This window comes from Phragmites australis, chromosome 16 (assembly GCF_958298935.1).
Source record: "Phragmites australis chromosome 16, lpPhrAust1.1, whole genome shotgun sequence".
In the NCBI taxonomy this organism is placed as follows: domain Eukaryota; kingdom Viridiplantae; phylum Streptophyta; class Magnoliopsida; order Poales; family Poaceae; genus Phragmites; species Phragmites australis.
In genome coordinates this window covers 29,107,143-29,130,699 of record NC_084936.1, presented here as the reverse complement: position 1 = coordinate 29,130,699, position 23,557 = coordinate 29,107,143, and the positions used below count along the sequence as shown (strand labels likewise).

Below are 23,557 nucleotides of genomic sequence, written 5' to 3'. Positions count from 1 at the left end.
ACAGCTGCGTGCGTGCGCGCGTGTACCGGCGGCACACATGCATGGGCATGATGGGCTTAGTCGCTTAGTACAATCATGAAACTCGGAGCGAGCTCCGTCCTAACGGTAAAAACAAAAAATAGATAATAAATTTCACCATATTTACTAAAATAGCTAATATATTAATATATTTATAAATCTAGCATCTATATTTAATATTTTAAACATAAAAAATCGATTATGATACCTGAGGCATCGAAAACTCCTGTATTTGGTATCTCAGGTACCGAATACAGCACTGTTCACTGTATTCGGTACCTCAAGTGCCGAAAACTCCATATATTCGGCACCTATAATACGGTGAACAATGTTAGGTGCCAAATATAGGCCAACCCTACTTCGTCTCTCACGTCACGTCTTGTCGTGTGTTATTTCAGAGTTAAATAGAATATAGTAGCACAACTTTGTTTCATTAGGACAAGCGAATAAATAAAGGAAGGAACTTTATGAGTGAATATGTGTAATTTCGTGTCATCTTTCTACATAGATGCAGTTTCTATTGGTGATAGTATGGCTGAATAGAGTGCAGTACCACAATTCAATTTTATCAGGGCATGAGCGAATAAATAAAGAAATGAATTGGATGAGCTAGTGTGTGTAAATTTGTTTCAACATAATTTTGTCGATATTTATTATTCATTTAATGTATTTATGTAGGTAACTTTTTAGGGAAGTAACATCGGGAGGATACAAAATCTAATTTATCGAACAATAATAGTTGTGAAATACGATTATCATATAACCCAGTATAGATGTTACATACGCTGATAAACATTACATACGATGTGAAGTACGCCTAAAGAGATGACGACAATAAACGTTAGCATGTACAGTACGTCTAAAGACTAACTTAATAATGTGCCGCTAATAAACCAAACATGACTTAGAGAATAAAAATAGACCGGGTTACAATAGATGCTCTCTACTGAGTGCATCTAAGATATTTGCCCTTTCGTAGGGCGTTGTGGCCATCCGCTTTAGCATGATGGGCCATTTCCCACTTCCTTTCCCTCTATGCTTCGCGTGCCTCAGACATGACGTGTTCCTTGTCTGCCTTCCTCATACACTCCTCCTCTTGACACTTGAGTCGTAGTTTCTCCTATTGTTTCTCGTACTCTCAGCGTTTATATGCTTCCCTCCTCCACCGCATGCTCATATTGACCTACCGCTTCTAGTACGTATTTTGCTCTATGTCCAGCTATTCCATGAAGTCACATATAGGTGGAGGAGACTAGGCAAATAAAACAAGAGGATAGATTAGTAAGATAGTGCATGAAATCATATGAAAAGTGTCACATTAGTGACATACGTCACTATACCGATGGGTACTTGTACAATCAATGTCGAGGCTTATTGTACTGGTAGTTAGCACACATAAAGAAGCGTAGGTCATAGGTGTAGGTGATATCCTGAGACTCGCGAAGCCTACAAGGATCGCCACAGAAGCACATCAGCGATTCAACCCTCTAGGGATTAAAATCCCCTAATATTTTTTGGGTGGGTTTGGTGAAGCTGAGGAAGATATTGCAGTTGAGAGAGCTGAGAAATGAGTGGTCTATCCATGGATGAGGGTGGGTTTATTTGTGGGGACTAAGGGTTGGTGCATGGACTGAGTGCATGGGCTTGACTAGGGGCTAGAGAATAGGATTCTTTATGAAAGCTGGAAAAATTGTGGCATTGATGCTTGATAGAGATTACATGTGGAAGCTGTTGCTTGATGTGCTCATTTTATTCTGTAAAAGTTTCACAATAAGTTATTGTTACCTTTGCATAGAGGTATAGAATCCTATGAAAATATTCCCTATGAAAGTTATTGATTTTGAGTGGGTGTAGAACTAACATCTATCCCTTTGATATTAATCCAAAGTCAAAGCCTATTTAAACATTCATCCTAAAGCAAGCACAGCCTGAGGTTGAATAGTTCATATAATCACATTGTTGATTTTAGAGTTGCAACTAATATTAGTCCCCGAGGTGCTGGTGATACATTGGCGTGTTTAAAGCCTGAGTTCACAAATACATTTCATATGTTGGAAATAATTGTGCTTAGCTAGTACGTTAATATAATAAACTTACTATCACATTGATTAGACAAATAGTTCATAAACAAAATAAATAGTCATGCATGGTATTTGCATAGTTCATAGTGCATAGATGTTGAATACCTAGATTATCTCAAGATGGTGGAGGAAAGTGGCGACGCAAATTAGCGAAAACATACCAGCTATGCCAGTCAATGCTATCAAGGTAAGATGGTTGTCGTCTCTGAGGTGATAATGAGAAGTTGTAAGGATGTGTATCAGCAAATTCACTATTATTTTTGGGATCATCAATGTCCTCCAGAGATGGAGGCCTTGGAGGAGGGGTTGTTGTGGTATGAAATCATCGTCATCGTCATCTCGAGCTATCACAATAGTAGCATGTCGAATTTTCTTGGTGGTTGTACGTCATCTCGATGTAGTGCGTGAATATCCTCTTGCAGTGATCATTGAACCTTCTTCTATATTGCTGCTGGAACGTCGAGGCATTGGGGGTATGAAATCATGATCCTCATCGTCCTCATCATTTTCTGGATGAGTAGTAGAGTGCGCCCATATACTCCTTAGGTTCGCTACCGTCGTCTTCTTCTACGCGAACTAGGTATGACACCTCTGTCGAAGAGTATATACATCACCAAAAAGTTTATGATGTCTTTGTTGATCAACTGTGCGTCTTTCGGGAATGCCTAACGCAAAAGAGGAGCATTCGAATCAATGGAAAAAATATAAGTAGGGTAAACACATAGGAAATTACGAACCTGAATGTGGGATGCATACTGGTCATACAACATCACTATCGTTCTTTACCTCCTAGAGAAACCTAGAACAGAAGGATGGTCAGTCAGTTCGCACACCCTGAGATACGTTTGATGTTGCTCGTGCAAGAGTGCCCTAATGTCCTCGGTGGTTATATGTTGGAGAGAAATGGTTAATGCAGAACAGAAGGATCTTGCATGCAATTTGGCTACGGTTTGGATTATGTTGCTCTCTTTGAAGGGATCATCCTTCCCTTTATGCATAACCTGTAATGAGGCATTAAGTGCTATATGGATTATTATATGTGTTCATGGAAAGCATGTACTTGAAGATCCCACTATAAATTTATTGATCCTTTACTGTAACATTATGGCTCTGTACCAAAGCATGAATCCTTGATTATTTAAGAAATATTAAACAAGTATTAAATATCATAGTTATTTGACAAATATTATATAAATTAAAAATAATTAAATTAACAATACAATGAATAATACATAATAAGAATGACTACGACAATAAAATCAATAATACATGTGTCATTAACAAATACAAGTGCATCGAACAACTGTACTAGCGACTCAATGACGACGACGCACACAATCCCCAGGAGTGTACACATCTGATGGATATGTGGCCCTCATCCCAGCAGCCTGCACTAGCCCCTGCCTCATGTTCCATTGCTCTTTATCATCATTGTCCTGCCCTGTGGGACTCACACCGAACGTGTATCCTACCTTGCTAACTCTGCCCTGCATGTACCAAGAAGAAGGATCCTCATATGGCAGTATGGACGCCCTAGAACATGCTTCAACAGAGTCTGATGTGTCGAAAGCTCACCCTGCTGGTACCATTGTAAACCCCTATGTGCATCAGAATATTAGGGGTATTGTGCGCTGAGGAGCTCGGTGAAGTGAGGTGACAGTGCAGAGCACAAGCTGCTATTCGATTTCCAGGTGCTGGAGCCTGGAGGTCGTGCTAGAGGTTGTGTGCTTGTCGATAGAGTGTGGCTGACATTGACAGGCATGTGCCAGATAAACTGACCAAGAACTTGGGCACGAGGAACCTCGAGTATGTGCAGAGCTTTAAGAGTATTTCTGCCCCTTTACTATTGGTGTAAGATTTGAAACTATGGTGAAGATGAGTCAATAAAATGAGCATACAAAAAAGATGATATGAAAGCACCGGAGAAGTGATGTAGCAGGAGGATGTGCTTCAGGCTTTTTAGCATTTGTTTTAGATAGTGGTCCATTCATTCCAAAAGATACTGATTTTTCTTACACGGTTGATATTTCTCTTCCTAGTAATGATATCATTCTTTATCAAGAAAAGAATATTTTTATTTGTGCTGATCTTTTTACTTTGTCTTGACTGTAGACGCCTAAATGGTCCAAGGAACATGACGGGGCGCGCATTGTGGCCAGGAAACTGCGACGGGAGGCCCAGAGCGGTGGAGACTGGATAAAAGCGGTGGTGGAGCGTGGCATGCGTGGAACAGGGTTTGGGCAAATTTGGGATCAAGGTCCGATGAAGAGACAACAGACGAGTGACATTGAATTAAGTTTTAATGAAAACTTAAGGTCTAAGTATTGTCTTTAACTTAATGTTTTGTTAACTTCGTTTGGGGAATAAAATAGCTATTGGATGTGAGATTTAGAAATCGTTACATCGCATGGGCACTTTGCTAGTACAGATAATGCGCTTGCTGCGCAGTTAAAGAGAAGAAAAAATTGAAATCAACCGCGTCATCATATAAAGGATTTGTGTGCATGTCGCCGTGCATTCAATACCTGCGCTGTGCATCCAGTTCCACCATGTAAGTTAGTAGGCTACCTGCATTCTTGTAGTGATCTTTCAAATATATGCTCCAGAGCAACTGATCATCCTGATTCCAATATCATACCATTTTTGACTCATGAAAACAACTGATTTGTTGGACAAAAGAAGTAACATAATGAAATTCTGTAATCAAGTATCACACGAAAGCTCTAAACACAGAATATATCTTCAGAAAAGGGCGTGGATGAGTTGAGACTTGAGAGCCTGCCCAACTAAGCAGAATTCCAGGATGTAAGTAGTAGGTTCCTTGTGTTCTTGTAGTGATCTTTCAAACATGTGCTCCAGGGCAACTGGTGTATCCTGATTCCTAGATCATATTCCATTCTAGCTTATTAAAACACCTGAAATATTGGACAAAAGAAATTTCTTTATCAAGCATCACCTTAAGACTCTGAAGTCTAGACGCATATATCTTCAGAAAAGGGCATGGATAAGTTTGAGTCTGAAATGCCCAAGTCAGCAGAATGACAGAATGTAAGTAACAACAGGAATCAGATGTTCCATAAAAAAAAAGGAGTAGATGTGAACATGATATAAGCTTATTTCAATGCAAAAATATGGCCATAAGGTTTGCAGATAGATGCCAATGGTCATAGTACTGGCAATTTCTAAAAAAAAAGGCCAAAGTGATATTCAAATAGTTGCAGTCTTGTAGGCCTACCAGGAGTCGAAGGAAAGAAACTAGGAAATGAAGGACACGCGCGATGCTGGGAACTGATTGGACAACTACGTACATTGGCGATAAAAAATTGTCGAGCAAGTTATTTGAACAAACCAGCACCGTCCTCACCAAATTAATGTTAGCAAAAACATGTGTCCTATCGACATGTCCTAGTTCTCATTACACAACTAACAAAGGAGGCTGGTTCTTAAACTCAGGACCCTACATGCTGCCCTCATGTCTCTTGGCCACTGTACGGCTAAGGAAGGACACACGAACCATCCTAGATAATCTTCTCGATGGTTGCTCTCCAACTGATTCTTTTATAAATGTAACCTTATGTTCACAAGAGCTGGGACTAAGATGATTGCCTAATGCTTCTATCCAACGCTGAGCTACTAACAGATCCAATCATCCAACTACCAAGTCCTACTATGGCCTCTACAAGGACAGCAATGCACCAACATTTGGCCCAGCAATATTGTCCAATTCAAAATCGCACTGCCTCCATTGTAGCCAACATTGCATTAACAGATTGATGGCCTTGCTGCTTGCCATTGTAGTCTCATTGGTAACTAGTACGCAAAAGCCATAGACCTTTTTTTTCTTTTTGAAACCACATGGACCTTTTTGTTCACCTATACATTCAACGTCATAATGAATATCCTCAGTTCCCAGCTGCATTCACTGACCAGCATTCTTGAGCATATAAGCAGCAAATAAGCAAAAGATATGCTTTGGTCTAAGCAAGAGCCTCACGCATTAGAAATACTGGTAGCCAGATTCAACATTAGATGTAAACATCTTTCCAGAAGATGCCGCAGCTATATCATCTTGTTTCCATAACATAACACTTGCAGGAAATGAGACGACGGAATTCGTCAAATGCAAAATAAAATAGCTTCTGCACATAAAATCATTAGGGGGAGACTGATGTACCTCATTTAAAGACATTCTCATCCAACAACACAGTATCAAATGAATTGCACCTATATAGCAAGGGACAGTAAGTCAGTTGTCACTTAGAAAATCTCAGATCAAGCAAAATAAAAGAACTGGACCCAACTATTTGTACTATTGTGTCAAAGTTAAGCCCCACTCTGGTAGCAATCACGTACAAAGACAGTAAAGATGCCTCCACCATGTGAGAAACAATGGTCCTGTGCATTGAATCTTGCAACTATAGATAGGAACATCTCACCAAGGAAGCTCATGGCCTTCTCCCTTGCCAGCTTGCCATTTGTGATACCGGAGACAGAGATGCAAACCCTCCTACCACATCTGTGCCTATAAATACATCATTGACTCAAACCATCACCACACACACCAAATTGTTTCTGATCATTTCATATCAAATACAAGAGTCCATTTTTTAAAAGGCAAAGCAAGTAGCCACCATGATCAACTCCAAGAAGCTAGCTCAGCTGTCCAAGAAGTGGCAGGGGATGGGCGCAATTGGGCGAAGAAGGGTCACAACAGTCAACAAGGAGATCAACCCGTCTTGCAGCTTAGTTGCAGGCAAAGGCAACTTCATTGTCTACTCTTCCGATGGAAAGCGATTTGAGATCCCCCTAGTATACCTCCACACGACAGTCTTCGCGGAGCTCATGAAGCTGTCTCAGGAGTTTGGTTTTGCAAGTGAAGGGAGGATCACACTGCCTTGTGATACGGCAGCACTGGAATATGTTCTGTGTTTGCTGAGGAGAGAGGCTTCCGAAGATGTCGAGAGGGCACTCCTCAGTTCCATAGTGATGCCTTGCCACCACCCGAGCAGAATGGTGCAACCACCCAATGGAGTTAACCAGCAATTTGCTGTTTGCAGCTCTTCAAGATGAAGATATACAGGGCTTTGAACTTGTTTTCCTCTTTTCCCCCTCCATCTTTTTTCCCCAGCTGTACCTTGGAGCACAGTGTTTGTGCAATATTTTTCCAATGGTACTGTGGGTGTGCAGATGGATGCATGTAGAAATAATCACATTGTGATTAGAAAAGAAGGAATCAAGCTTGCCCTTGAAACAAGAAAGTTGTATTGATTAAGATTCTACCAATGAACTTGCTTCCAAAAAAGATTCTACCAATGAATGTATGTGATGTTTGAACTGTAATAACAGAAGTACAATTAGAGTGAACCAAATGGTCTATTGGTCTAGCAAATCTCCTTTGTCTTAACTCTCCACATGTGAAATTACTATATCCTAAAAGAGAAGTATGTGCTAGCACCTAAGAAATAAATTTCCTTCGGAAACCAGTGAACCAAAATCCTAAACAAATAACTGTCAGAGGATGCCTGATCTGACTTGGTATTAGGTAACTAACCTGAATTCCTAAGTAACAACATCCCAATCTGCACGAAATCAGTTCATCGTCCTACAGTTGTACTTAAACATGATCTCTGATCCTTTTTTGAAATGGCTACGGTAGGTGTGTGGCCGATTTTTCATTAAGGGAGATGCAGGAAAAGCATCCAAAGATTTGCACACTACACAATGAAATTTGTTATCAAGTATCACCCGAAAACTCTAAACACAGAATATATTTTCAGAAAAGGGCATGGAGTTGAGAGCTTGAAATGCCCAACTCAGCAGAATGCCAGAATGTAATTAACACCTGGAGTGGAATCAGATATGCACATGAGATAAGCTTATTTCAGCGCAAAAAAATGGTTGTAAGGTTTTCCATACAACACTGGTCAAAATACTGACAATTGCTAAAAGAAATGGCCAAAATGACATTCAGATAGTTGCAGTCTTGTAGGGCTACCAGGAATTGCAGGAAGAAACTAGGAAATGGAGGACACGTGAGATGCTGGGAACTAATTGGACCACAACATACAATGACGATAAGAAATTGCCAAGCAAGTTCTTTGAACCAATCAGCACCGTCCTAACCAAATTAATGTTGGCAAAAACATTTAGCCTATCGACATGTCCAGTTCTCCTTACACAACTACCAAAGGAGGCTGGTTCTTAAACTCAGGACCCTACATGCTGCCCTCATGTCTCTTGGCCACTGTACGGCTCAGTATTGCAGCTCATCATCAGGCATAAGCTAAGGAAGGACTCACGAACCATCCTTGATAATCTTTTCGATGGTCGTTCTCCAACTGATTCTTTCTAAACCTGTCCTTATGTTCACAAGAGCTGGGAGTAAGATGATTACCTAATGCTTCTATCCAACGCGGAGCTACTAACAATACAGATTCAATCATCCAACTACCAAGTCCATACTATGGCATCTGCAAGACCACAGTGCACCAACATTTGGCCCAGCAATATCCAATTCAAACTCACACTGCCTCCATTATTTTTTTTTCAGGAAAATGGCAGGAGTGCCACCTTTCGTTAACATTGCATTAATAGATTCATGGCCCTGTTGCTTGCCAACTTGTCTCGTTGATAACTAGTACACAAAAGCCATGGAACATTTTTTAACCACATGGACCATTTTTTCACCTATATATTCAACACCATCATGAAATCCTTGGTTCCAAACTTCATCCACAGACCAACATTCTTAAGCTCAGCATAGAAGCAAATTAGCAAAATATATGCTCTTGTCTGAGAAGGAGCCTTACACAAGAAGTTTATATATCAAGGTAAAAATACTGGTCGACATATTTCTACATTAGATGTAAACATCTTTATATAAGATGTGTTGGCTAATTCGCAACTATGTCATCTTGTTTCCATCACATAGCACTTTCAGGAAAAGAGACAAGAGCATATTCAGCAAATGCAAAATAAAATAGTTTCTGCAAATAAAATCATAAGGGGCTGAGTGATATACCTCATTAAAAGACATTCTCATTGAACAACACAGTGTCAAGTGAATTGCACCTATGTAACAAGGGACAGTAAGTCAGTTCTCACGTATGATATCTCAGATAAAGCAAAATAAAAGAACTGGAACAAACAGTTTGTACTAGTGTCAAAGTTAAGCCCCGGCCCCGCTCTGATGGCAATCACGTACCAAGCCAGTAAAGATGGCTCCACCGTGTGAGAAACAATGGTCTTGTTGATTGAATATTGCAACCATAGATAGGAACATCTCACCAAGGAGGCTCGTGGCCTTGTCCCTTGCCAGCTTGCCATTTGTGATAGCCGAGATCAAGATGCAAACCCTCCTACCACATCTGTTCCTATAAATACATGATAATTGGCTCAAGCCATCACCACACGCACCAAATTGTTTCAGATCATTTCATCTCAAATACAAGAGTCCATTTCCTTGAAAGGCAACACAAGGAACCATGATCAGCTCAAAGAAGCTAGCTCATTTGTCCAAGAAGTGGCAGGGAATGGGCACAATTGGGCGAAGAAGGGTCACAGCAGTGGACAAGGAGATCAACCCGTCTTGCAGCTTAGTTGCAGGCAAGGGTAACTGCGTTGTCTATTCTTCCGATGGGAAGCGATTTGAGATCTCCCTAGCATACCTCCGCACGACAGTCTTCGTGGAGCTCCTGAAGCTGTCACAGGAGGAGTTTGGTTTTGCAAGTGAAGGGAGGATCACACTGCCTTGTGATACGGCAGCATTGGAGTATGTGATGTGTTTGCTGAGCAGAGAGGCCTCCGAAGATGTCGAGAGGGCACTCCTCAGTTCCGTAGTGATGCCTTGCCACCACCCAAGCAGAATGGTGCAACCACCCAGTGGACTTAACCAGCAATTTGCTGTGTGCAGCTCCTGAAGATGAAGATACATACCAAGGGCTTTCAGCTTGCTTTCTCCCATCTTTTTCCCTTCCACCTTTTTTCCCAACTGTACCTTTGGAGCACGGTTTTTGTGCAATGTTTTTCCAATGGTACTGTGGGTGTGCAGATGGATGCATGTAAAAATAATCACATTATGAATAGAAAAGAAGGAATCAAGCACTCTCTTTCCGCGAAAAAAAAAATAGCATTGGTTTATACTCTACCAAACAAGATGCTATGTAGGTTGCACATTAGAAACAACAGTGCAATCAGAGTAAATCCATGGTCTAGCGAGCCTCCTTTGTCTTGACTCTACATGTGGAGCTACTGCATCCTAAAAGGGCAGTAACACCAGGAAATCAAAGTATTTCCATCTGTTTATCATATTGTGCTAAGAGCTAAGAAAAAAATTCATTCAGAATCCGGTGCACGAAATTCCTAAATAAATAACTGCCACAAACTGGATAACGCGACTAATCCAAATTCCTAAGTAACTGCACCCGAATCTGCACGAAATCAGATCATCTTCTACAGTTGTACACTTGTACTTGCACATAATCTCTGGTCTTTTTTTTTAGATAATGGAACAAAAAAAGTTTCAGCTTCTACTTTCCCGAAGGCAAGTACATACATATCTGAGCAGATATGCTCCAAACTCGAAAAGAGATTACATAATCTCTGGTCTTACTGATACAATACCGGGACTCTTAGCAACGGAAATGTGGAATTCGTACCAATTACCACTCCAAAGAAGGAAGGAAGAGGGCGCCCCCGACCTTGGTGTGCTCGATCATCGCCCCGCCCCCACCACGCAGACGGCAATCACCGGAGCGCCGCCGCCGTGTCCCGAGCACCCCCGCAACCATCCCTCTCCGCCGCGCGCCGAGCATCTCCTCTTGAAACCACCCCAGCCCCAGGACCAGGATGGGCTCAAAACCACCGTCTTCGTCATCCGTGCTGATGACAGAGTCGTCTGCTCGTGGGTTGTAGCGGTCGCTCGGCTGTGCATCATGCCCGATTTTTTTTTTATATATTTTCTATTTTGACTGTTGTTGTCCAACGGGAGATTTTTTTTTTTAACTTATTTCCCGTCATTTACATGCTCCTACGTTGGAACCGGACTAAAAAGCTTTAGGAGTTAAATGCTATTTTCTCATGCTTCAACGCTCGCAGCACAGATCGTTTTGTTGGCTTCCTTTCTCAAGTGATGCGTAGGGTTTCATGACTTTATTTTATTTTTTAAAACAGTACAAAAGATATTTATTTCATCAATTCTCCATTATTTTAAAAATCTAATTAATCTATTTTTTCTACTTAGATATACCTAGTCTCTCTGTTTTATGGGTCTTGGCCCCCTTGATCGGATCAAAATGCTTGACTTCAGTCAAGCTACAGTAGATGGGGAGAGGATCGGTCTTACCTGACTTTGACTGGTCACCGGTGATGAACAACAGCGAGGGTTGGTCAAAATCCGGTACTAGGAGGACCAGCGTGATGAGGCAAACCCATTTGAGGGGTCACGGTGATATGCACACTGGTGAGGCAGCTCATTGACGGCGGTGACGCTTGAGGCTCATAGTGGTGGTGCGATTCAGAGGGAGAGAGGGAGGGGGAAGGGTAATGTGAGCTTCAACTCGGTGTGGGGGGAGCTCATGGTGTGGTCGGGTTGGTCGAACAATGGCTAGAGAGGCGGGTCGGTGTGGAGGTGATGGATGAGCTCGGGCTACCGGCCGTGGGGAAGAATGAGGTGCGGGTGGTGGCTTCTGGTCATCGAGGTGTGTCGAGGAGGATGCGGGGACGACGATGCTAGAAGGTGAGGCTTCAGTGGTGCGAGTCGGGAGCTGTGGCACAACCCCCATCTTTTCTTGCACTCATCAATATATCTTTCCATAAGGCATACTTTATTTAGCGATGGAGTAATATATGTCATTATAACTTGCCATAGATGGTGTACGAATAGGATATGAGTTAGTGCATATTGCCTTATGTACTATAGGTACAGACAAGCAATGAATATTTACGATGACTCTGGTATGTGATGTACTTTACTTTTATCAATAAAATAATTGAAATTTATCATTCTACTAATACGTTTTTTAAGCTCAATGTTTTCATAGGATTCCCTGTCATCCATGCAGAGGGAACAATAACTCATTTCTGAACTTTTGCAGAATAAAATGACCACACCAAACAACAACTTTCATAAGAAATCTTTGGCAATTATTAATGCACAACATTTCTAGCTTTCATAGGGAATCTCTGCTTATTTGTCCTATACTCCAGCCCCCAGCCACTATAAATAACCTCATTCTAAATCATGGATAGATCACTCATTCCTTAGATCTCTCAACTGCAATGTCTTCATCGGCTCTACCAAGCCCATCTAGGGGGTCGAACCGCTGATGTGCTTCTGTGACGACCCTTGTAGATTTCACGAGTCCCAATACATCTCCTACATCTATGATAGACATTTCTTCATGTGTACCAACTACAAGTACGACCCTTCTCGATATGGTCCGTATGAGTACCCAACGGTATAACGATATTGATTACTCATGTGGTACTTTTCATTCGATTTTACGCATTGACTTACTAATTGTCCTTCTTATTTCATTTGTCTAGTCTTCTCCACCTATATGTGACTTTATAGAATGATTGGATATGGAGCAAAATGAGCACCAGAAGTGGTGATTCAACATGGAGATACGTTAGAGGAGAGAAGCTTATGAACGCTAAGAGTACGAGCAACAACAGGAGAAACTACGACTGAAGCGTCAGGAGGAGCTCATGGGAAGGCAGCAAAGGAGTGCACAACTACTATTGTTCGAAAAATTAGATTACGTATCCTACCAATATTACTTCACTAAAAAAAATTACTCGTACAATTTTACATCAACTAAATAAAGAAATATCGATAAAATTATATCGAACCAAAATTAGGGACAAAAATAAACCACTCTGTGCTATCATTTGGATAACTATTTCCGCAACAAACATTTTAGGTCATTCAACATTCGTTCTTCTCATTGCCTTAGCTTTCGTGTTGCCATAGTTGATATTTTCTATAGTTTGAATTCTTCTTAGGATGTTGCACGGATATATACTGAGCACTGGTTGTGTCATACATGATTATTCCTAAATTATTAATGAGAAAAAAAAAGATGTTACCTGCCTATCAGCTCACAGGTAGCACGACACTCATAGCGGTGTCTATCCAAGGGCATGTCGGCACTTCGACATACCTTTTCGACACAACATGCATGATGACAGACCTCCAAACCTACTGCCACGTAGGTTGTCGTATGCGGAATACCGATAGATCCCTTGTCGGTACTCCACGTGCCGATAGATACTTATTCTTACAATTTTATGAATTTAACTATTATTTTTGTAATTTTTTAATAAAATAATATTATTAAAGAAATGCCATATTCTCGTCCTTTGGTTGGGAAAAAAATAAATTGTCTAGTTAGAGGACGAGTTTTAAATATATTGCTCATTAAACGGATGAAAAGAGTGTATTTTTAAAAAATTTAAAAATGTTTGCACATTTTTGATAATTTTGAAAATAGAAAATATATAAATAAAAAAACTCCATCAAGCCTTGGTTAATGGGCTTGGTTGGCCACTACTATGAACCCAACATAGCTCAGTTTTTTTATACCCTCAGGTTACAAACGTCGTCTCATTACTTGCAGAATATTAGTGCCACACCGTGGGCCAATAGCACCCGTGCTGGCGGAGACAGGGTAAGAGGCACCATGCCTCAGCAATCCATACCTTACTTGACCTTTTCGCTAAGATCAATTGTAGTATCTGTTTTTATCAGTTTAAGAATATCTCCAAGAGTCTCACAACCTTACACCTAATAGTTAAATTTAGAGAATTTCATTTTAAATCCTAGCTCCAATAGCTTTCCAATCTCACTCTCAATATTTACCAAGCCCAAAATCGTCCCTCTCACTAGCTACTTGTGGGGAGCCCCCCCTCGCTCCAAAAAACGCCCGATCACCCGGGCCCACCCCTCGCCCACTCACCGGTCAAAAAGAGGAGTACACGCACTTGTCCTGCTGTCAGCTAGCAAACGCCGATCGCCGGAGCTCGACGGCGCTGAGGAAAGTCAGCATGACGATGACGCTGGAGATGGAGCAGAATTTGGGGAGCGACAGGGCCGGCACGGAGAAGTGGGGCACTAGATGGGGCGCGCGTGGAGGTGAGGAGCGGGTGACAAAGGAGAGAGTCTATCTACTGCTGCTATGTGCGAGAAGGGACGGAGCGGCGGTAGCTCAACGACGGGGTGACAGCTTGAGGACCTACTTGATGCCACGCTGCTTGAGCGCCTCCTTGGTGACCTCCGGAAGTCATGGCTAGAACCCGACACGCCTCTCTTCTCCGACCTCATCTCTGCCTTCGCGCTCTTTCTTATGTTCTTCCTTGCCGACGAGATGTTGGATTTGGGTGGAGAGATGAGAGGAGGCAGTGGATCTCGTTGTTGCTCTACTACGTGTATGCAGGAGTTCGGGTGAGTCATGGAGCTACGGTTGAACACGGTGGTGCTGCTGCTACAAGGAACAGGGAGATGGCATGGTGGATTTGGTGCTCTTCAGCGGGGAGATGCAATGGAGAGGGATATGGTGCTGCTAGATTTGGTAAACCCACAAGGAGATGGATTAGAGAAGCTAGTTGTGGATTTGCTTGGATAGATGCTCTGCTCTATCCTTGATTTTGTGTTGCTCGATGCGAGAGAGGAAAGGGAGAGGGGAGAGAGATGATGGTTGAGGGTCCGCTCGTCGGTGAGATAGGAGAGAGAGGCGTTAGAATATAGGGATTGAGGTATATAGAGTCTGTTGAAGAGTATAGCAATATAGGGAGGATTTTTTTTTTTAGAATGACTCCATATATAGAAATATAAAGAGTAAGTTTTAAAGAGATTTTTTGGAGATGCTCTAATATCTTATACGTGAGTCATTTGCCCACAATAATATTAAATTTATTTTATTGTGGAGAGGGTTTGTTACAGTAGATTACTATTGGGGCTCAAAGAGTCGCGCTAGCTTTACACTACTGCATGGCGCACCCTAACCAAAGCAATATTCAATTTTTTTTGTTAAGTTTCACCTTGTCTTGAGAAGCTCTAGCTACCAAAGAAACGTACTCATGGTAAGTGAAATCTTACAAATGTCCACGGTACAAAAGGTCAAGTTCTGCATTATCGTCTTTCTACTCTCAAACTGACCATCCAAATTCGGTCATCCTACTCCAGAAATCCACCTAAGTATGCACAAGCTGTTCTGTTATGTTCTGTTTTGTGTAATCAATCAATCAATCTTACATTCGCATGCCTCTTTTGATGATGGTCATAGGCATGAAGGCGCGGCCGCCACCGTGTGCTGCTGCATGACGAGCACGGACCCCATCTCCAGCGAGTCGTTAGACGCCAGGATCTCCGCCACGGGGCCCATCTCCCCGCCGGCCTCGGCCCACCGTTCCAGCCCGGCCATCAGCTCCACCGGCTGCCGCCCGCCCCGCCCCACGATCACCAGCGAGAACATCCCCGCCATCCCTTCCAGCGTCTCCACCACGTCCGCGGGGTTCTCCACCACCTTCTCCACGTACATGGCCAGCTCCCTCGACGCGTAGTTCTCGTAGAACCTCCACAAGAACCGCTCGTCCGCGTCGCCCTCCTGGAACGCCAGGTCCAGCTCGTCGCCGGCGGCGGCATGGGAGGTGGAGGACGTCACGCTGTCGTACGTGCTGCGCTGCACGAAGCGGAACACCGTCAGCCCGATGGCCGAGTGCTCGGCGAGCCGGGACGCGAACGACACGGCCTCGCGGTCGTCGGGGCCGCCGAAGAACACGGCGGCGATGACGTGGGTCACCGCCCGGTCGCTGCACGGGTGAAGCAGCGTCCTGCCGCTCTCTGGGGCGATGCTGATGGGCACCTGGAAGCTGGTGCCGCTGTTCCTGTAGGGGCGGTCCACGAGGAGGCCCACGGTGCATGGCGCGCGCGCCAGCACGTCGTGGTTCAGCTTCCGGCGCTCCTCGAGGCGGCAGTCCATCTTGCCGTCGTACCTCTGCTCCTTGTAGCAGGGGACGAGCAGAAGGCTGGCGTGCGCGTCCTCCGCGCGGCGGCAGGCGACGACCGCATCCTTAGTCGCGCGGCGGCTCACGACGTCAATTTGGCGGAAGGAGATACCTGTCGCGCGGGAGAACACGTCGACGACTGTGTTCATCTGCGTTATGGCATCGGGACCTTCGCCCTCCCCGCCGCCGTCGTCGTCCCGCGTTTGCTGGTGGTACGGCGTCCGGGCGGAGTGGTCGGGGCCGACCTCGAAGAAATGGAGCACGTGGACGGCGGGCTGCGCCTGGGGCGCGCTCACCAGGAGCTCGACCAGGCTGAGCATGCCGGGCGCCGCGTGCGCGCTGTGAGCGCAAGTGAGCATGCGCAGCTCCTGCACTGCGCCCAACGATTCGACGGCCTGGTGTCTGGTCCTGTACGCCTCCTTTTCCCTGCGCAGCACCGCGGCGGCGGCGGGCCCGGCGATGATGGTGCTGATCAAGTTGCCGATGATCATCGCATACAGCGCCTGCTCCGCCCACACCTGCACCGTTCAACACAAAAATTCTTACGTTTGTGCAGCTCAAGTACGTAGTATGTAACATAATAAGTTACCAACCCCTTCCGATTTGGCGAACTTCATGTTCATGGTGTCGACGTGGCCCTTGACGTTGAGCAGGACGCTATAGCGCAGCGCGTCGGAGAGCGGGATGTTGAGGTACGCAGAGGCGGCCGCGGCACCGATGGCCTTCCCCACCAGGCCGAGCAGCGTCAAGAGCATGCCGGGCACGATGATCGCGCCCGACATGGAGTTGAAGTCCAGCCTCATGCCGATGGTGGCGAAGTAGAACGGCAGGACCAGGCCGTTCAAGGGGGGCACAAGGGCGGCGGCGACGGAACGTGCGGCGGGGCCTTCCCTCGGGAATGCCAGCCCCAGCGCAAGACTCGTCGGCATCCCGTCGAAGCCAAGATACTGCGGGATGTTGCTGATGAACCAGATGGCCAAAAGCATGAGCGCCAAGTCGCGGGTCTTGACGTGGTGTTGCCCGACGTTGCGCTGGTTGATGCGCGTCACGACGGGGCGCACCAGCCACACGGCGACGCTCGCCACGGCGAGCGCCAGTAAGCCGTTCTTGATCTGGGGAGAGCCGCGGTAGATGTCTTGGCTCTTCTCCTTGGCAAGCGTCGTGGACGACAGGACGCCGTCGCCAAAGACGCAGATGAGGTTGATGGCGATCGCGGCGGCGACGACGAGGCGGCCGTTCTCCGTCACCGTGAGGTTCAGCTCGCTGGAGATCCGCGAGACGGTGATGGATGAGGTGTTGGTGAGCGCTACCATGAGGGTGGCGGCGAGCAGCTCGGGTGTCTTCACAGGGGAGTGCATCATGCTGCCGTACAAGCCGCTGGACACGATCGCGGCGACGAGCAGGCTGGCGGCGACGATCGCGTAGGTGAAGGCGACGCACCGGCGCGTGGCGTTCTGCAGCGCCGCGAGGTCCAGGCCGAGGCCGACGAGGAACATGTAGACGACGCGCGCCGCGGAGATGTAGCCGCCATACATGTCCTCGACGTTGTCCACGTCCACGTGCAGGATGACCTTGCGCAGCCCCATGCCGCCCACGGCAACGCCGGCCTGAAAGCAAGCGCCATTATCGTAACCTCAAGCGTACCAATCCGATCAAACGTCTCGGAAACCATAGAGTTACGGGCGCGTACGTACGAGGATCTGAGAGACGGCGCTGGGCTGGTTGTAGCGGCGGAGGAAGAGGTGGAGGAACTTGGCGAGGACGATGACGGCGAGCGCCTGGATGGCGACGAGGAACAGCATGTCCAGGGCGACGCCGGGGATGGGCGAGGCCACCATTTGGTCGATCTTGGGACAGATATAGTATGATCTAGCCATTGTCCAGCCCCGCAGTCGGCCGCCACCGCCGAGGGCGCCCGATCGAGTGCGAGAGCTAGCCTAGCTCCGGCTCCCAGGCAATACGGCGATCGGCAAGGCTCCTCTCCTGTGCAATTAATTGGCTGAACGGCTTGGACTTCGACTCCGGGCGTAGTGCGGCGAGCTCGAGTGCATGCAGCTCTTGGTTTCGCACGGGTGGTTTGGGGACGGATCGGAGGAGCTTGGTGCTGGACATTTCCGTCCATTTTTGGAGGGACGGCCATGACTTTCGTGTTGGTCGCCGGGGGGACGCCCCGGAATAGGCAGCCGGCCGCGGTTCGCATCTATCACCACACTGTAGACAGGGAGTTACGGACGCACACATAGTTAAGAATGATTTTTTTATTTTTTTATTTTACAATTTCAAATTTAGAAATTTTAGGTGCCTATTTGAAAAAATAGCAGATAGACGTCTAGAAGGGGAGCAACCGATTAAAAAAAAATACAATATTCTATTGTTCTCAAAATTCAAAACATTATGTAAATAGTCAAAAAAAATCTGAAAAAAAACTATAGTATAGAGGCACATTTTAGCTCAAAAAGTTGCTTGTACAACGAGAAGCAAAAAAAGACAACTTTCAGCTGAGTAAGTAAAAATTTCAGCATCCCTAAAATTTATTTTTTTCTTCTCATAAGTAACCTTTTGAGCTTAATATTTTAAGCTAGATGATAGTATTCTCTATATCATATATTTTTTTTCAAAAATTTTCATGACTATTAATATAGTGTTTTGAATTTTGAAGTAATAGAATACTATATTTTGTTACATGTCATCTGTTAGAAGTACGACAGTCACGTACGCTAAAATTACAAAATTTGAAAAATATGATAAAGAAATAAAAAAATTGTTAAAATTGGGCCTGCAAGATACGATGAAACTGATTAGAAAGCGGACCAGAGCCTTTGCGGTCCATTTACGTTTTGCAGGTGCAGCTCTCAACTCAATCGTCACCCAAAGCCCGATCGTTTTGCATCAGCCTCATCCAACCTAGTTGTCGCATGTTAACGGACGTTCTTCGTCATCTTGGATACTTTTCACCTGCATTTGGAGACCGAGCACAAGGAGAGCAAGTCAGATGTTGCAGGCAAAGCTTTTATTTCCCGTGGAAACCAAACAAAGCCAAATGGAACACTTGTCCGTTGTTGTCACCTCACCTCACCTGCAGAGCAGTCCGTCCACAGAAATTGACCTGACCGCCGGGCAGGGGGATGGGGGAAGAGGGAAGCTTAGCCGTTAAGAGAGCCAGCGAGCGAGGCAAGGAAGCGGAAGGCGCCAACAACCACCCGCCGCCGTTGCCATCAGCCGCGTGCCGGATGGTTGGCATTTATGCGCGCGGCAGGCAGACAGAGAGAGCATCTCTGGTCTGGAGCGCTCAAAGTCTTCAACTACATCGACGCGCTTCGGAGCACTGTGCATGTACTTTTTGCTCCTCCTGAATAACATATAAATTTCCAGACGCGCTGCAATCTTTCATCCTCTAGAACTCGATCAACGATTCATTTCTCCTGCGCGCAGCATCCGTACCGACAAGCGAGCGAGCGAGCGAGCAGTCATGGAGGCAACCGCGATTTCCGCCGGCCCATCATCATTCTCTCCCGCATCACCCGGACCCGGACACCCAGTCTCCCGTCTGCCGGCGCGTGTCGCCGGCGCGGTGGTTCGGGGCCTGGTCACCTTCGTCTTCGCCGCAGGTCGGTAGATTCTTGGCTTACAGATTTGATGGTCGTGTGCTGTTTCTCCATCGTCGTGGCGTCGAGTGGTGCAGCCTCAGTTCATGAAAAAAAAAGACTCATTCTGTTGACGTCGGTGATTGTCGCAGTGGGCGCGATCCTTGGGGCCATCACGGGCGCGCTGATCGGCCTGGCGACGGAGAGCGGCCTGGTGCGCGGCGCCGGCATCGGGGCCATCTCCGGCGCGGTGGTGTCGATGGAGGTCGTCGAGTCCTCCATGGCCATCTGGCGCTCCCACGAGTCGGGGATCTGGAGCGTTCTCTACGTGGTATGTAATTACTGGTCTCGAGCATATGCATCCAGATTAATTTAGCAGTCAATTTCAAGGTTGTATCCATTTGAACCATTTCCAGCTGACTCAAAAACAAGTTTTTTTTGCTCTAAATGTTTCAGCTTGATGTGATCTGGAGCCTCCTGACCGGCCGCCTCGTGCGCGACAAGGTGGACCCCGCCGTGCAGAGCGCCGTCGACAGTCAGGTACAGATCATGACCTGCACTTTGAGCTCCTGCACGCGTCAGACAACATGCTGTTACGAAATTAAGCTGTCCTGTTTTTGCTTGGGCGTGCTGCTGCAGATGAACGCGGTGGACTCGCCGTTCAGGGAGATGGCGGACATGTTTGAGGACGGCACCGCCGCCGCCGCCGACGCCACGGGCATGCCGATGGCCGCCATCGAGGCGCTCCCCGTGAGGAGCTTCACCGAGAGCACCGTCGTGGACGCCTGCGGGGAGCGAATCGGCTGCTCCGTCTGCCTTCAGGTCTGCACTGCTGATCACACGTCTTTGTACTGCGTGACTCTGCAGAGATTTCGGTCGGCTAACTGTTGTTGCCACCTGCTGATCATCTTCGCAGGACTTCGAGGCCGGCGAGACCGCGCGGAGCTTGCCGGAGTGCGGCCACACGTTCCACCTGCCGTGCATCGACGTCTGGCTGCTACGGCACGCGTCGTGCCCGTTGTGTCGGCGCACGGTCTAGGCCGTTGCGCTTTCCGTTAGGATATCTTCTGCGTGTGCGTGCAGACACACGAGCGCGCGCTGGTTGTTCAGCTCGGGATTGCATGCACACCGACGTTCTTTCATACCTTGATTGCTCATTTCTTCGTCGATTTGAGGACGTACAGATACTCGTATAGCTGAGATGTATGACTGTAAATATGTCCAGAGGTGAATGGTTGTAAATAATCCTTGTAACATTGAGTTTTGTTTTCATTGTTCGTTAGTATACTTGATGATTAGCCCATACATGGCTTTGTCCTCGTCCCCAAGAGATCTGAATGTTTATCGGTTGTCACTTGTGAGTACAAGTGACTCAGTGACCGAACGTCTTGTCCGTTCAGTTCTCGCTCTCGGCTCTCAAGCCCGCCCGCCGGCCAGGCCGGAAGTATCGCAGCAGATCAGCCCAAAATCCCAATTCCTCCCGCAAGGTGGCACAATGGGCCCAACTGGCCTTGCTCTCTATATTCTGCATTAAGGCCTAATTTTTGTTGTAAATTACGGCTCGATCCACCAAGGAGGAGTCATCCAAGTACCATCAATAGTTGCATACTTTCATGACCCTTCCCAACCTCAACCTCTAAAGAGGTATCAAATCGTTGATTACACGTGACATCTAGCTATACACTAATGGGAACAAGGAGAGGTGGTGATCAATAGAAAAGGCAAGGCCCTTGCTTGGGTCTCATGATGCACGCCCCTAGGGTTCCTGGGTGCCACCACCCTCTCGGTCCCCCTCCACCCTCCTCTCCGGTGACCTCGCCAGCGGCAAGGAGGAGCGGGTACCCACCCTCTATCTAGATCTAGTGCCTCCTAGTAGGATTAGCCACCAAATAAGTTTCCCCTTTGTGGTTATAGCCCTCTGTGGTGGTTTCCATGGCGATATTTATGTGTCCACCGATCCTCCGCCACCTCCTCAATGTCATCCTTCTTGCCGAGTTGCTATCAGCGGTGCCTTCTTTGCCCCACATCTAGAGCTATATTACGGCGATGCCTCATTTGCTTCCTTGCAGGATTCCTACAGATTGGCCATAGCCTTCTCGCCTCCTCTGGTTGTTTGGATATCAGTTGTTTAGATCTGAAGGAATTCTAATGGATTAGAGTTTTCATCGTACTTCTCCATCGCATTGGGTTGAATTATATTCGGCTAGCGTACTGCTCGAAGGTCGGATGTGAAAGCCCTACGTCTAGTAACCACCAAAGTGCCAATCCGGTACTCAATGATTTGCATGAGATGGGTTCCACCATATCACGGTGTTCTATGTTGTGGCATAGATCTCACGGATAGTGATTTGCATGACACATTCTTCTTTTGCGGGTACGATCTCTCTCGTATGTTGGTCTAGCTTCTCTTTATCAACATGGGGAATCTTGGTCAGAATTGTGTCGATGTGAACTACCTGCCTGGGTGGTAGATCTTGCCGTACTAGAAGCTTCTGCCCGTTGTTGTGCAAAGATGATAATTCTGGCAATCTCCCGCAACCATTGTGCTCCTTTAGGATCATCTAACCCTTCCGGAGGTGGGTTAGAGATTAGAGTCCTAGCACCCTGTAGGCGTCGAGCAGTGCCAGAAGTAAATTGTTTGTTATTGCCTTGTCGGGCCAATGAACCAAAGAGCATATTGTCGGGTGGTGTTTGACGGTCCTCACAGCGTTCATGTTCATTGCAAACATGTGCTACTGAGGGAAACCTTGACGGAGTTGAACTCTATCGTCATGATCCAATATTGTTCGCATTAGGGCTCTCATGACCAGGACTAGTCGGTGTGACCAGATTCTCTAGTAGATCAACAGGAAGTGCATTGATGCCATAGTCTAGCATGTCTCCTTTGTTAGTAGATGCATCAAAATCCGAGAAGCGAGGTTCATCATTTGAAACTTCATAATTCTTATTGACGATTACTCACTAGCGAGAACTACTGAAAGTTGAGGCCATAGTTGTAGTTGGGTTTTCTGATCTACTAGCCATATGATCACGTGAGTAATAATCTTGACGTTCAAGCTCCATGGATTGATAATCGAAATCCATCATTAGAGATTAATGAACTCCCATCGATTCATCGGGCTTCACATAGATGTCGGGTCCAAAGTCGTCATAGAACCCATTGTCGAAAACATGATCTGCTTAGTTGATGAAGAACTTGTCGATATCCCCACAGACAACACCAACTGTCGACGGTTAGTAAAGTTGATAATACGAATACTTGTTTAAAAGTAGGGATATATGATCAACAACGATGCATAACAAAGAGGAGACATGAGATTTTATACGGGTTTGAGCCTCCCTTGATATAATATTCCTACGTCTCGTTCTACCCTAACTATATAAGGAGAGGGAGGGGTATATTAATGGCATCAATAATTGGATCTAAAGTCGGACCTAATTCCAAACCCAGGATCACATATCGTAGCCAAGACAGGAGCGTCTCATCTCCATATAGAATCATACTAGCCAGATAGAAGCAAATCACCCACTGAGATCCACAACAGATTCAAGTCATGATTGAATTCATCTGACTAGTATCAAACCCCTCCTTTAGGTCACCTTGTGCAACTGATACCAGTCACTGAATCAGTAACTGGTACGCATATATTTCCAATAAAAATAGACATCACAAGTATACATTGATTAAAGTACGATATTAGGTGGTGGTCCATCCGCCTCCTTCCATCTGCCAAAATTTTGAAAAAGGGTGAGTCGAGATCGAATGAAAAACCTTTATTTTATTAAAACAGAACATCAAGCTAAATAGTTGATGGGGATGATAGAAAATTTTATTAAAATATTTTGTTATAAAACTACCACTTCTTT

General features: G+C 45.8%; 3 protein-coding genes and 1 pseudogene across 3 annotated transcripts; 3 read left to right on the top strand and 1 right to left on the bottom strand.

The window, feature by feature from the left end:
• Positions 1 to 6,731: 6,731 nt before the first annotated feature.
• LOC133895222 (auxin-responsive protein SAUR36-like) lies at positions 6,732 to 7,169 on the top strand. The gene has a single exon (XM_062335377.1). The coding sequence runs from the start codon at positions 6,732 to 6,734 to the stop codon at positions 7,167 to 7,169; it is 438 nt and encodes a 145-aa protein (XP_062191361.1).
• A 2,264-nt stretch (positions 7,170 to 9,433) lies between these two features.
• Positions 9,434 to 10,219, top strand: LOC133896332 (auxin-responsive protein SAUR36-like). The gene has a single exon (XM_062336911.1). The coding sequence runs from the start codon at positions 9,584 to 9,586 to the stop codon at positions 10,016 to 10,018; it is 435 nt and encodes a 144-aa protein (XP_062192895.1). The 5' UTR covers positions 9,434 to 9,583; the 3' UTR covers positions 10,019 to 10,219.
• Positions 10,220 to 15,379: 5,160 nt separating this feature from the next.
• Positions 15,380 to 18,246, bottom strand: LOC133895221 (cation/H(+) antiporter 2-like; annotated as a pseudogene).
• A 1,112-nt stretch (positions 18,247 to 19,358) lies between these two features.
• LOC133894729 (NEP1-interacting protein-like 1) lies at positions 19,359 to 20,995 on the top strand. Its single transcript, XM_062334891.1, has 5 exons — positions 19,359 to 19,714; positions 19,843 to 20,021; positions 20,147 to 20,230; positions 20,330 to 20,512; positions 20,607 to 20,995. The coding sequence occupies exons 1-5, from the start codon at positions 19,576 to 19,578 to the stop codon at positions 20,727 to 20,729; spliced, it is 708 nt and encodes a 235-aa protein (XP_062190875.1). The 5' UTR covers positions 19,359 to 19,575; the 3' UTR covers positions 20,730 to 20,995.
• The last annotated feature ends 2,562 nt before the right edge of the window (positions 20,996 to 23,557 follow it).

Coding starts and splice junctions, on each gene's coding strand:
- LOC133895222 (XM_062335377.1), top strand. CDS start 6,732: ATGATCAACTCCAAGAAGCTAGCTCAGCTGTCCAAGAAGTGGCAGGGG.
- LOC133896332 (XM_062336911.1), top strand. CDS start 9,584: ATGATCAGCTCAAAGAAGCTAGCTCATTTGTCCAAGAAGTGGCAGGGA.
- LOC133894729 (XM_062334891.1), top strand. CDS start 19,576: ATGGAGGCAACCGCGATTTCCGCCGGCCCATCATCATTCTCTCCCGCA. Junction 19,715..19,842: donor CACCTTCGTCTTCGCCGCAG/GTCGGTAGATTC, acceptor TGATTGTCGCAG/TGGGCGCGATCCTTGGGGCC. Junction 20,231..20,329: donor AGAGCGCCGTCGACAGTCAG/GTACAGATCATG, acceptor GTGCTGCTGCAG/ATGAACGCGGTGGACTCGCC.